This window comes from Atractosteus spatula, chromosome 1 (assembly GCF_055471065.1).
Source record: "Atractosteus spatula isolate fAtrSpa1 chromosome 1, fAtrSpa1.hap1, whole genome shotgun sequence".
NCBI lineage: Eukaryota > Metazoa > Chordata > Actinopteri > Semionotiformes > Lepisosteidae > Atractosteus > Atractosteus spatula.
In genome coordinates this window covers 10,846,745-10,860,038 of record NC_142706.1, presented here as the reverse complement: position 1 = coordinate 10,860,038, position 13,294 = coordinate 10,846,745, and the positions used below count along the sequence as shown (strand labels likewise).

The following is a 13,294-nucleotide window of genomic DNA, read 5'->3' as shown; positions in this document are numbered from 1 at the left end:
TCCTTAGCCACAGAGCAACCACACTGCCCCTGTGGTGCCCTGTTGGCCAATCATCTATGCTTCAAATCAAGAAATTGTAGAAATTGTCATCACTTTACATTTCTGTTCTGGGAAACTAAATGCATTCTGGGGTTAAAGGAGCTAAACCTTTTCATTCTGAACAGGGAAGACTATGAGGTGAACTGATTCAAAATATTCAAGATCCTCCCAGACTGTGGCAAAGGAGAATCAAAACAGACTTCCCCAGACCCCACACTGAAACACGAATCAAGGAAGATGCGTGGAAAATGACAGGACGTGTATTCCTTATACATGTATCACTGTAGTAACTTGGCAAACTGGTAATTAAAGCGACAACGAAGATCTCAACCATCCCGGCTAACAGACAAATATATTTAGAACGAATCAAACTGTAAAGTGACTGTCCATTTCTTTAGAATTTTTTGTTTCATCCGCAAAAGAATTTCCCATGTTTTAAAAAAAAAATGAGCGCCTTTAGTATTTATAGGGTTAATGGAGAAAACGTCACAGGTGTACCCAAGGAGTGTGACGTGGCGGACTGCAATTAGCTGCTGCTTTGCTCCTGCCTCAAGCAGCGCCGTGCCCAGGAAGGGACTCTTCAGAGCTGGTGCTGTTGACTGAGGTATGGTGACAGATTTCGTGTTTTTATTAACGGGAGAAATAGTTCGGGTCGCTCGCTTCCATGGAAGTGCAAGAGCAGATAGCAGATGCAACAGAAGTGACTGACACGCCTGGAAAAAAAAAAAGCTATTAATTATCCTGAGGTCTCGGCATTCTTAGCTGTGTAGTGGGTTCGTGTTTTAAGACGCGTGGTATTTCTGCCATTCATACTATTATTTCTTGTAATTTTGGGAGGTTTATTTCTAGTCTAGGAATCGTCCAGGTTATTCTAAGGATTCAGTGTGTTATGTTGGAAACGCAAGAAGTTTGAAGCGGTGAGCCTGCTTGGTTAAAAGTTTAAAACAACCCCGAGTTGCATTTACAGGTATTAAGGCTACTTTTTACCCTGTCCCAAACGTGCAAGATTTATTTTCATGAATCGAAAGCTGGGACTCTTGTTGCACGTCAGTGCTAAGAAAATGGGAGGGGGAAAAATATTCTCGACAATAGGCAAAGTTATTGCGAAACATCTAATGGGTTGTTGCAAAACTTTATCCAGAACCTGTTTTAAAAATCGCGTGCATTCCATAATTGTTATTTCTACATACGTAAGTCCTCGATTCACGCCTGTTCATCACATTAGTGTAGTATCACCTGATTTATGTATATAACAACAGATTTAACACACGTGCCGTTCTTATCAGAAACAGAGATAGGTGGAGATTGGGTTTTACGGTATGTTTAATAGACACAAAAGCTCATTTCTGTCATTTACCTGCCCACACCCACTCTGCTCTCCAGGCGTTGGCCTTTCTGTCTTTCTGTGAAAGGTTTTTTTTACTTTAGACGCCAGAGCTCCACGTTTCTGTCAGCAGAGGACCCACTTTCAGGGAATATAGCGGTGCAAACGTGAGAAAATCAAAATCATTCCTGCTTCCTCCAAAAATTAAAAGGTTCCGGCTTTATCATCAAGAGTTTTAGACGGTCAGATTAATTATTGAATTAGCAAAGGTGATTATTGTGTGAGAATTTTTCTAGGGATGCTTTGTACTGGGTGGAAGCCTTCGGAAAGTGTGAGGTTAAAGACGGCAGTCTAAGGTTGTATTGATGTAAGTTTTCTCTTCGCAGAACTGCAATGTTTAAAATTAAGAAGATCTGCTGTATCGGAGCTGGGTATGTTGGCGGGCCGACCTGCAGTGTCATTGCCCACATGTGCCCAGAGATCCAAGTGACAGTGGTGGACGTCAACGAGTCCCGAATAAAAGCCTGGAACTCTGAGACACTGCCCATTTATGAGGTAAGAGTGGGGAAAAAAAACTCAAAAGTTTGGTTTGTATACTGGGATTTAACCCCTTGATGAACAAAGAAGCCTTTAAAGAGAGTGCCTGTAATTTGCTTGAGACCTTATATGAATTTATATCTTGAATTGAGCCAAGAATTCAACCAAGTTGAAGTCCAAACGGCTGAATGTATACTAAAATGAAATTAAGAAAGCACAGCAAATGTAAAGTACTTGACTTAAGTATTTTTTTACAAAGCCAGAAAGCTAGACATAATCTTTCTGTTTTCCTTAGCAATTGTATCTGATACACTACATGTTACCATAATCCACTTGGAAATGAACAAGCAAACAGTTTCTCTTAGTGATAAACTGTAGAAGTTCAAGATCAAACATTGTACAGATCCACAGCGCAAGTCTGACTGTTGTGTGCCACCAGTTCCCCTTGTGAAATGCACTCTTGAAGCTAATGTCGTAAACCTTAAATGCACAGAAGTAACCTCTGCCCCCCAGTGTGTGGAACAGTAGACCAGGCCGGAGTTTCAGCTAACGTGTACGTGTCCTCCCTAGCCTGGTCTAAAGGAGGTGGTAGAGTCCTGCAGAGGAAAGAATCTCTTCTTTTCGACGGATATCGACGCTGGCATCAGAGACGCGGACCTCGTTTTCATTTCCGTGAGTCTTCATGCTGCTGTTTGTTGCTAGTGTTCCCAGGAAAGGACGGAGGTCAGGTCCTCAGTGGCCAAAGGCAATCCTCATAGTCTAACCTACCTGCTGAGCCTATAATGAGCCTCACTGGAGTCGTTTTCAATTAACGATTAAATAAGAGCCATCACATCGGCTAGAGGGACAATAATAAGCAGTACAGAGAACATTCTGTTGTTGTTGATGTTGGTAACATCTTTTTTTCCCCGCTAATGATCAAAAGTGTTGCTTTACAGTATCACTACAAGTCTGTCCTAAGTTTCTGTCTGACCACCAATGTTCCCGTTTGTGTACAGGAACAGAGTAAAGTGACAATGCAGGTCGGGAATTGGGGCAGTGTTTTTGAAAGCCTGTAGCCTTTGTTTAAAGCTCGGAAAAGGTGGATACTGGCATTTAATTTGTGTTCCTGAACTATAGTTTTGAGTCTGTCGGACACATTTCCTGCAAACAAAATCAGCACAGTTTGAAACTGCCATGAGCCCAGTAGGGATGTGATGTGAGTCATATCAGCTCTGAAAGATGTGATGTGACAGTGTGTTGAAATGGGTTAGACTATTGTTATTTGTACATCTTATGATCACGAAGGAGGACAAGTTAACACGCATCGTCTGAGCAAGGCCTGTCACGCCTTATTTCTAGAATGGACTTGTTTTACCAACTTGACCTGTTTGACAGATATCTCTGGCTATATTAAATGGATGCCTTCCAGTGGCCGTGAAACTTAGCGAGCTTCTGAGTTGCACCAGGAGGTGCTGCCACAAAACGACCACTGAGCTTCAGCAGCTGTGCTCACCAGTGGGTTATTTTCCCCTTGCTCTTTCAGGTCAATACCCCGACAAAGACTTACGGGATGGGCAAAGGCCGGGCGGCCGACCTGAAGTTCATCGAAGCTTGCGCCCGCCGGATAGTGGAGGTGTCGGATGGCTACAAGATCGTGACGGAGAAGAGCACTGTGCCGGTGCGGGCGGCCGAGAGCATACGGAGAATCTTCGACGCCAACACGAAGCCAAATCTGAACCTGCAGGTGAGCGGCAAAGGCTACTTTTGTGAACAAAGCAACATGATCAGCTAAATCACTTGGCATGAAAAGACAGCCCATCTGGTCCATTAATACGCTTGGCAACCAGTCTCTATGAACCCACACCACTTAGTTACACTTCCCTGTGCCTCTACTCCCACGATCCACAACTTATCCTAATATCTCCACCACCGTCTCAAAGGTTGCCCCCAACAAAATCAGAGTTGAAGATGCAGCCTTGCAGAGGAGAGTCCCATAGGAGTCATGTCTTTCGGTGCAACCATGCATAGAGCTGAGCTCCTTCTGTGGCAGCCATATTTCAGATCCGCTCTGCCCACAGTTTTACCTCTGTCGTCTCGGGGTAGTTTTTGAATTGGGTCTCATTAAGAATTTAGCCTGTGACTGAACAGAACATGCTTGGTAATCAGTAAGAGCTGTGGCAGGTGCTGTCCAACCCTGAGTTCCTGGCAGAAGGCACCGCGGTGAGAGACTTGAAGAACCCAGACCGTGTGCTGATCGGAGGGGACGAGACGCCGGAGGGTCAGAGGGCAATCCGGGCTCTGTGCGCAGTGTATGAACACTGGGTGCCCCGGAACAAGATCATCACCACCAACACCTGGTCCTCTGAGCTGTCCAAACTGGTTAGAACATTTCTCGAGTCATTGTCCAAGACTTACTTACAAGACTTAGTAACCAGAACGCAAGTATCAGTTGATACTAAGTTGCATTAATGGCCTGTTATTAATTAATACTACATCACATTGCTTCCGTTAGTGTTTAGTGTCGATTTTCCTTGAGTCGTGTACAAATAGACTTAGTTCAGTTCATGCGCTTTGCTGTCAACGTTAGTGGCTTGGCGGTGAAGCCTGCTCCTATTGTTTGCCGAACAGAAGGAAAAAAGGCAAAACTGCGTCAGCAGTGTAAATTTCACCGGCCGTCCGCGGGACAGGCTGTAGTCTGGGTGAGTGGGTGACAACCCCATCAGTCCCACCCGCGCCACCGTCTCTGCCCGTCTCCTCCTGCAGGCGGCCAACGCGTTCCTGGCTCAGAGGATCAGCAGCATTAACTCCATCAGCGCGCTGTGCGAGGCCACTGGCGCAGACGTGGAGGAAGTGGCCAAGGCCATTGGGATGGACCAGAGGATTGGGAGTAAATTCCTGAAGGCCAGCGTCGGTGAGTCGCTGTCCCAACCGAGCTCCCTCGCTTCTTGAGCAAGTCATTCGCTTTGTGTGACCTGTGTGTTGGTCTTCTAGCACTAACCCAGCTGGAGAGGTCCCGTTAAGTGACGTTTTTAAATGTCTTTAAAAAGACTATTTGAAAACTCTTTCTTTCAAAGCTCTGTAGGAGCTCAGACTCTTAAAATGGTCTGAGGAAGCAAATCACTGCTCCATTTTTCCAGGATCCCTGCTCTAATTTCAAGGCTGCTTTCAAATGACTTGTGCTGCAGTACAGGTGCAAATAGGTTCTTCTGCTCAGTAATGAAGCTGTGTCCTGTTGTCAAGATGCTATAAGACAGACAAATTATGTACTATATGGCCAAAAAGCTGAGAGTATTTTCAGTATTATGATATTACCATTTTATACAGATTTATCAAATTTAAAATAAAAAAGGTTTAGAAAAATGGCAGGATTTCTGCACCTCATGAATTACACATAAGTCAAGCCACAATATTTCATAGCTTAAAATACACAGGAATGCATGATATTCAGTTGATATTTATAACAGGTAGATGGACATTCTAGAGGTTATTTACCAGGTTAATATTACCTAACCTGGCTTACAAGCTGAGGCGTTTGTAAAACCTCTTCTTCAGGGTTTGGTGGTAGCTGTTTTCAGAAGGATGTCCTCAACCTGGTTTATCTCTGTGAGGCGCTGAATCTACCTGAAGTGGCCATGTATTGGCAGCAGGTACCGTCTTGAATGTTTCAGCTTCTCAACTGCTATGTGCTATGTGTGATGTGCCCCAGTTTATTTTGCACGGACAGACTGTTTTAGTGTTAGACATGCTATTAAGCTGAGGATGCCGAAATAGCATAGCTACACTGCCGGTGTGTCTAACATTATTATGATTAAGTAATAGGTTTATTCCGTGCTGAAAAGAGAAGCAAAGAAAACCCGTTTTCGTGTTTTCTATCACTTATTCCTTTGCTGCCTACGCATGTGACGCAGCTACCCACCTCAATTATTATGATTAGTTTTCTTTCGATATTTTTAAAAAGTCCGATGAAGTTTGATGGCTTTACCATAAGCTAAGTTTCGACGTTGTAATGCTTGTAGAAGAGGAATACCTTAGGTCTCCATTACCTTCAGGCAGTGCCTTTCATCACTTTTGCCTGCATTACACATTTGCGGTGATGCATGGGGCCTTGTAGATGATCTCTCTCTCTGTGTTTTTTCAGGTAATAGACATGAACGAGTACCAGCGTCGGCGGTTTGCTTGCCGTATTATCGACTGCCTGTTTAATACCATCACCGGGAAGAAGATCGCTCTTCTGGGGTTTTCGTTCAAAAAAGACACGGGGGACACACGGTACCTGCCACGATCTCTTCATCTCGCGCCACCTCTTCCTCTCTCTGAGCTTCTCTTTGTCCCAATGCCCTTTGGTCTTCATTGCCCTGGTTAATCCTTATCTCCCCGCGCAGTGAAGCTGGAGACGAGGGATCGTTCAGATGTGTTTCCTGCACGAGCCGTTCTGGTGCCTGTTTTATTCACAGGGCGAGCTGCGATTGAATGTGCCCTTCAGTTTGGCCGAGCCCTTTCATGTCTCTGTGTGATAACGCAGTTGTCACTGTCTTTTCTGGCCTCTTGTCACAGGTCCCTTGTGTATGGATTTGACCCCGGGGCTGGGGAAACAGTTCACTGCTTAACTACACTCTGAGGGGGGAAAAAAAAAGATACATCTGTCCTACATCTGCTTTTTTAAGTCTTCCGTTTATACCGTTTTATTGCTCAACTGTTCCATGTCCAAGTAATATCCTGAGTGGTGTGTTTTTGGAAGTGAGAAATGCTGTTCTGGGGAGGGGTATTTGGTTGTAACGCACAGTTTAAACAGTATCTGCAACACTGTGTGTGTACTGTTGGACCTACCGTTACCTCTGCCCTATACCACAGAGAACAGTATCGTGCCAGCAGCAAAGTGTCACCTGTGCATGAGTCAGCACTGACTTGCATTTCTTCACAGCACTGCCCACAGCAAGAGCTTGGCTAAAGGCTTCCTGTACAACCAAGCAAAAGTGAGACTAAATTAAACGTTGATTGAATTAAGTAATTTAAAAGCCGTGGTGTAATGCAGACTAAATGAGACGAGTCCTTGTACAGTGCAAGAACTTAGTTCCTATTCTGCAGCACAGCAGGAACAGCAGTGTTTGACCTTTGACCTGTGAAGGCATTTCCAGCTCCCCCGTGCAATGTTCTGCCAAGTGTTCCCATTGGCTAATGTGAAACGTTGATGTCTCTTCCAGAGAATCCTCAAGTATCTACATCTCCAAGTACTTGATGGATGAAGGGGCTAAGCTGCAGATCTATGACCCAAAGGTGCTGAAGGAACAGATCATCCAGGACCTGTCTCATCCCAGCATTTCGGAGGACAACCCTGAAAGAGGTAGAGACCATTGGGATTTTACTGTAGGGATGATTTCATCCACGCACCCCAGCAATCCCAGGATCCCATTGCCACTGTCAGAAATGAGATAGAAACTACCTATTAATTTCTTCATTTCAAAGGTAAACCAAAAAGAAAAGTGTTCACGTCCCAGGAAAGTACTTTTCTTTTTTTTCCTCTTATCTGCTGTGCACCCTTCCGGTGAGGAAGGAATCTCGGTGTTTGGGATACTGATCACATCAGTTTTATATTGATCGATACTGACTGTATTCGTTTTGTACTGATCACTGATTCAGATGGACAGCGGTGCATTGGAGTACTGAAGTGAAGTAGCTTGGAAGAGCTGCAGGTTGAGTGGCCCACTTGACACAGTGTTGGTGAGGCTTATGTCAACCTACCAAATCGCTAGTAAAAATGCTTTCTTCTTTTTTACAGTTGTGCACAAGACCAATTTTACTATATTTGATTAATCTCAGTGTGTGTTCACAAGCCTGGTCTCAGGATCTGAGGCTAAGACCAGACCTAAGACTGATTGTATAGATCAGCAAAAGCCCTGAGTTCCTCCTTGATACTGAATTCTGACTTTGAGGAGGCGTGTCTTTCTCCTTACGGAGGAGGAGCTGAGAGCAGTACACTAAGGGTTGTGAGGTGGGAAACAAACCACCTAGCGATGTTATTGAAACGGGTTCTCTCTTCAGCAGTAAACAGCTGGTCAAGATCCTTTGATCAATAAGCTGTTGGGAGCCCAATCAGGACAGATGAAAAGTCTTCTTCCATTCAACTTTTTTTGTCATTATACTTACACGGGCGCATAGTATAGTGAAAAGTGTTTCTCATGAGTCTCTCAGGTGCAGTATATAAATATAACAGCAGACAAGACAATAGACAGAAATACAGTAACAATAACAGTGTAAACAACAGTATGGTGCCAGTGCAAAATTGTCAAAAACTGTGCAAATACGCCAACAGAGAAAAGTATACAAACGGGACAAAAACAGTGCACAAGTAATACGGCGAACAGTTCAAAAATCATATGTCGATTAATAAATAGTACAACCAGTACAGTTTTAAAGCTTGCGTTTAGTTGTCGTGTCTGTAGTGGTGTAGGAGTACAGGAAGAAGTGAGGAGAGATCGTATTCTTGGCCGTGACATCTGTTCTTCTGGTTGGACCTGGTTCTGTTCGGGTTCTTGCGTTTTCAAACGATGGCTGAGAGAGTCGGAAAGGAATACGATTCCGGCAGTAGTGGCGACGGGTGTGGAACCTGACGTTCTGTCCTGGGTTTTTGGTTTCAGTGTCTCAGCTGGTGACGGTCACAAAAGATCCCTACGAAGCTTGTCATGGAGCCCACGCCCTGGTGATCTGCACGGAGTGGGACATGTTCAAGGTGGGGCCCGCTGGCTGGTTTCCTCTCCTCTTCTTTCCCCAACATACATGGCCAGTGTTTTCTCATTCCAGCTTTTCGCCTGCGACTTCGGAGAATATATTTCAATTCTAAGATTCTAAATATTTGGAAAGTGGTCATTTTCTTAGTTTAAAATGTGTATTTTTTTTATTTACAAGCAAAATAACAAGCCACTGGCTGCTATCCTCTTTGTTCAGAGGCTTATATTAATCCCACAATTATTTTTTCCTGCATTTCTATAAAATGTGGTAACCTACTGATTCAGATACCTTCTGCTTTTTATGTTCCCACCTCAGTCACAAAACAATGATAAATCGCATTGTAATGAAAGATGCTGATGTGCGTTGGATTTGTCTGTCCCAGGGAACATTTTAAATATGGTTTGTACTTCAGCAGAAATGTATATTGGCCCCATAGAGCAGTTTATCCTGGGCAAGTTGCCAGATGTTTTACGTGCTGGATTTTTCATCTTTAAAATTTGTCAGATTTGCAACTTATTGCTTTAAAGGGGGGATGTTAAATTAGAGATCATATTTAATATAAACTCATGGGATTAATATGAGTGCACTCATCTAGACTATCCACGCACAACTCCAGTCCTACAGGGCATTTTACTCCGTCCTAGGCTTTTAACTATTTCATTATTGGCTCCACTTGACCAGTTTAAAACCCATCTCAGGTGCTGGACATACACCGTGACCTGCAGTAGAAGCCCTGCTGAGCTGTGGCCCTCCTGGACTTGGTTTGTATCCCTGATAGAGGTAGAGGGTCTATCTAATTGTTTTGCAGGGGATAGACAGTGAGCAGCTGACTGGCCCACCTGCGGCTCTCAGCCAGAATCGGAGGAAAGACAAACAGGCTGCTCAGGGGGCCGAAAGATCCCGAGCTCAGCGGAGTTTTCCTTAATCCTTACATTTTTCCATTATTTGATGCACAGGAGCTGGACTTCGAGAGAATCTATCGCACCATGCTCAAACCAGCCTTCATCTTTGATGGTAGAAGGGTCCTGGACGATCTCCACACCGCGCTACACAATATCGGATTCCAGGTAGGAGATTGCAAGGCGGTTACTAGCCTCTCTCTGTGTCGGGAGGACTGGAGGGTGAGGGCGGTTGGAAGTGCTGGTATGATGGAGGCATTTGTGATATGATTTTGTTCGCAGTACGGATGTGGAGATCATCAGAACACTAGCCAGTGTATTCACACACAACACAATTAGGGTTTTCCTCAAGTGTCCCGTTGTGGAGAAACGTGACAAGCGTTGGCTCAGAGGGGCGTTTTCAGTTTGGGCGGAACAAAGTGGGGGTCCTGCTCTTCAGACACCCCATGTTCTCACTGTTGCCTCCAGTTTTCCTCTCCAAGTCCATCTGCGTGTCATTTCCTGTGTACACAGCAGCTCCACATACCCGTGTCGCTCACGTCTGTATGTCGCTGCGTGTGCCCAGATTTCCAGGACTGGCCTTACAGCCGCGACACGGTTGCGCCCCTCGTGACGATTTGCCTCCCTTTTCTCTCGCAGATTGAGACGATCGGGAAGAAGGTGACCACCCCCAGAATCCCCTTCACCCCCCCAGCCGGCGTCCCCCGCGTCAGTCTCAACGACCCCCCAGCCAAGAAGGCGAAAGTGTGAGAGCTCCCTGGCGCTTCGGGGCCGTGCCGCCGCTGAAGGCGAGCGCGTCTCGCTTCTCGGCGCCGGACCCGGGGCGGCAGAGCCAGGGGGCTGCCAGTTCGGGGTTCTCGTTTCGTTCCACCGCAGGGCCAGGGCTGCCGAATGCAGTGCAGCTTTGAAGGGAGGCTCGGCCAGCACAAGCATTGCAGGTGGCACCCTAGACCTAGAAATCGCTGGTCCGTATCTGGGCTCTGGGGATGGCGCTGAGTGACCCGGTTCCCCTAAGCAGTGGTGTCCAAGTATCCGCATGTCACTAGGGTTGGGTTGGGAGGAATGGGGGGGGGGGGGGGGTGTTCAAGTTAGATAGGGAATCATCACCAGCAGTAACCCCTATGGATGTTCCATTGTGGGAGCCCTGATTAACAGGGTGGTGCTATCAGATAATCGTTTGTCCTCCTGCTGGCTGAAGGCCTGGAGAGTACGTTCCAGGAGATGTGCACCTGTTGTCCGGGGGTCTGTCCGGCGTTGGGGAGGGGACTCGGGCAGAGGTTTCCTCCCGCCTTCATGAGATCCCTGAAGCCTGACTATTGATTTAAGAAGAAGTTGCCTCAGTTGAACATTTGCATTTTGTTTCTAGTCGCCAGTTTGGGATTTTATTCCACTGACAAAAATCCGGTGCTAAAGCTCCAAGTTGTTTCGGGGATGGGAACAAACAATTCAGGTGAATCTTGTTATCATTGAGCCAGTGAAGGGTTTGGTGGTGTAACTGAGGGCTCGCCTGGGACAAAAACCCAACAGGTGTGGGGCTCAGCCGGACCGGGAGTTGGAACCACTGGCTTACACAGGGAGCCGGGTTGATGTAGAATCGTGGGCACAGAAAACAGCTAAAACAGGTCTTGCAATGGAATGAAAGATGAGGCAGCCCGTCTCTGGTCTAACACAGCCCTGGGGCTGGCAGAATTGATCAATTTCAATCTTTTCCCCTTCACCAGCACAAAATATTTCTGTCTAAAAAATTGTTCACGGTTAACTCTTTGTGAGCTTCTCAAAGCATTATAGAAATGCTGCATATAAACGTTTATTACAGTGATTCCTTTTATACAGTTTGTAAATTTGGTAACTGTAGACCGTACTTCAGGAAACCGCAGTATTTTACACGTGCAGTATTGGTATGTAACGTGTTTGTTTACAGCTGAATACTCTCCTTTCGTTGTGTGAGTACCGAGTCATATGTGTAGAGTACTTAAATTGTATTTTTAAAACCACTTTCTCAGCCCTAGTTGGATTTTCCGAATCTTATACCTTGCTCGTTCTACAGCTGTCGTGACAGTTTCCCGATGAAACAAAAATGTTTTTTCCCCAAGCTGAATCACCACTTTTTTCTTATTCCCAGCCAGTTGGGAATAGCCAGCTGTGTGTTTTCCAAATCTCAGCTCCCACAACCGCAGGAGAGAATGAGGACATGGAAACGGACTCCTCAGCCGCCCACACCACTCATCCCTTAACACCTTAGAGGGAGTTTATCCCTGCACCAGAGGTTCAGCGCTGATTCGTGGAGAGGCATGACTATCCAGGCTCGAACCCGTGATCACAGAGCTCATCCTGCTTCCTAGCAAGCACTTTAGCTGGATGAGCCTCTCTTGAGGTCCATAGTCCTCGCCCGAGTCTCAGTTCAGTCAGGAGGCAATCGAAGGTTCAGTTTTCTCTGCCGACATGCAGAGTAGTTAATCCAGGACTTTTAGTTTGCACAGGTATTTGTTTCCTTGTTTCTTGAAGCCCAATTTCCTGAAAATACACAGATTTCACAGTTCTTTTTTTTTAGTGCCTTTTAAAGTGTTCTCTGTCTGTATGTTTGCTCCAAGGTGTTGACACTTTTGGAGCGATTTAAATTGTTCCAGGCAAGATTTAAAACCTTTTGAAAACTGGTCACTTGCTTTGTTGTTCCCAGATGGGAAATGTGCTATGCAAGCAGGTAAAAGACAAAGCACAATACCCAGCATGAACCCATTAACAAGTAAAAGACATAAACAAATAGGTTTGTGTGTTCTGTTCACAAGGTACATAAAGATTTGGATTGAATTATGTTTGAAATCTAACCTAGCGTGTCCCATGTTTTTCCTTGGGCGTTGTGGTGGAGTGGTTGTGACTACTGCTACCTCACAGCTCTTTGGTCCGGGTTCGATTCTGGACTGGGGACCCTTCAGTGTAGTTTCTGGTTTCCTCCTACCTCCCAGAAATGCCTCTGAACTGAAGTGATGGGCTTCTGTAAAGTGTAACCCCTGCGTGTTCTGGACAGGCTGTGGGCTGCTGTGGCCTTTTCCAGGGCTAACTCTTTCTGAATACACGTGGCTGGGTGTGTTGTATCAAGATCTTGGATCTGTGTTATAAAACTTGTCTATTTTTACCTGTATACATTTACAATGGTTTGTAATCCATTGTGCCCAATGCTCAAAAGCTTTGTGAGCGCAGTAAATGTGTGGTAGAAATAACATCACTTTAAACCACTTTTCAGATGAATTAACCCTTTTCTCCAAAAATTTATTTTTTCTATTGTACAGAATTTTTAAATTTAGCAATAAAGAATGTTTCAACACTCTCCTGTTTCCCTTTCAAATGGAGGAAAAAGGACCATTAACTTCCACAGGCATGTGTTGTGCTCACTGCCGCAAGAGCTTACTTGGTTGTTTTTGTCCCTGATGTTTCTGTACCTCAACTGAACCCATCATTTGAATGGTCAACAGCTCATTGAATCAGTTGAGTTTTAAATCTCCTGAGCTGTCCAAATGTCAAATTACTGCAAAACCCTGTGAATCATATGGCACCATTAATTTTTTATGAGCATTAAAGTGTACATTTTTTTTTAAATCAGCCCTTTGATTGGCTCTATACCATAAAACCCTGAGAGCTCAGGCTTCCTAGATAATGGTATGTTTTGTAAATTGTAATGCTTTCTCTGTTATGGTGCTGCTAAGTTACTCCACAGGAGAACCCATCATGATGGCAGTACCTGTTCATACTGTGGGGTAGTAGACTGGTACTGTATCTCCAGGCACTTCAT

General features: G+C 45.1%; 1 protein-coding gene across 2 annotated transcripts; it reads left to right on the top strand.

Annotated features, from left to right (window-relative positions):
• Nucleotides 1-590: 590 nt before the first annotated feature.
• ugdh (UDP-glucose 6-dehydrogenase) lies at nucleotides 591-12,830 on the top strand. Of its 2 annotated transcripts, none has more exons than XM_088904554.1 (12): nucleotides 591-643; nucleotides 1,750-1,918; nucleotides 2,471-2,572; nucleotides 3,426-3,626; nucleotides 4,064-4,261; nucleotides 4,646-4,793; nucleotides 5,435-5,529; nucleotides 6,021-6,151; nucleotides 7,084-7,223; nucleotides 8,518-8,609; nucleotides 9,565-9,675; nucleotides 10,147-12,830. In XM_088904554.1, the coding sequence occupies exons 2-12, from the start codon at nucleotides 1,757-1,759 to the stop codon at nucleotides 10,255-10,257; spliced, it is 1,491 nt and encodes a 496-aa protein (XP_088760680.1). In that variant the 5' UTR covers nucleotides 591-643; nucleotides 1,750-1,756; the 3' UTR covers nucleotides 10,258-12,830. The 2 variants fall into 2 exon arrangements, with proteins under 2 accessions (XP_088760680.1, XP_088761367.1); XM_088905241.1 differs by lacking the exon at nucleotides 591-643 and adding an exon at nucleotides 1,609-1,632.
• The last annotated feature ends 464 nt before the right edge of the window (nucleotides 12,831-13,294 follow it).

Excerpts from the sequence above, each read along its gene's own strand:
- ugdh (XM_088904554.1), top strand. The coding sequence starts at position 1,757 with ATGTTTAAAATTAAGAAGATCTGCTGTATCGGAGCTGGGTATGTTGGC. Across the intron at positions 4,794-5,434 it reads ATTCCTGAAGGCCAGCGTCG|GGTTTGGTGGTAGCTGTTTT; the intron begins GTGAGTCGCTGT and ends CCTCTTCTTCAG. Across the intron at positions 7,224-8,517 it reads GGAGGACAACCCTGAAAGAG|TGTCTCAGCTGGTGACGGTC; the intron begins GTAGAGACCATT and ends TTTTGGTTTCAG.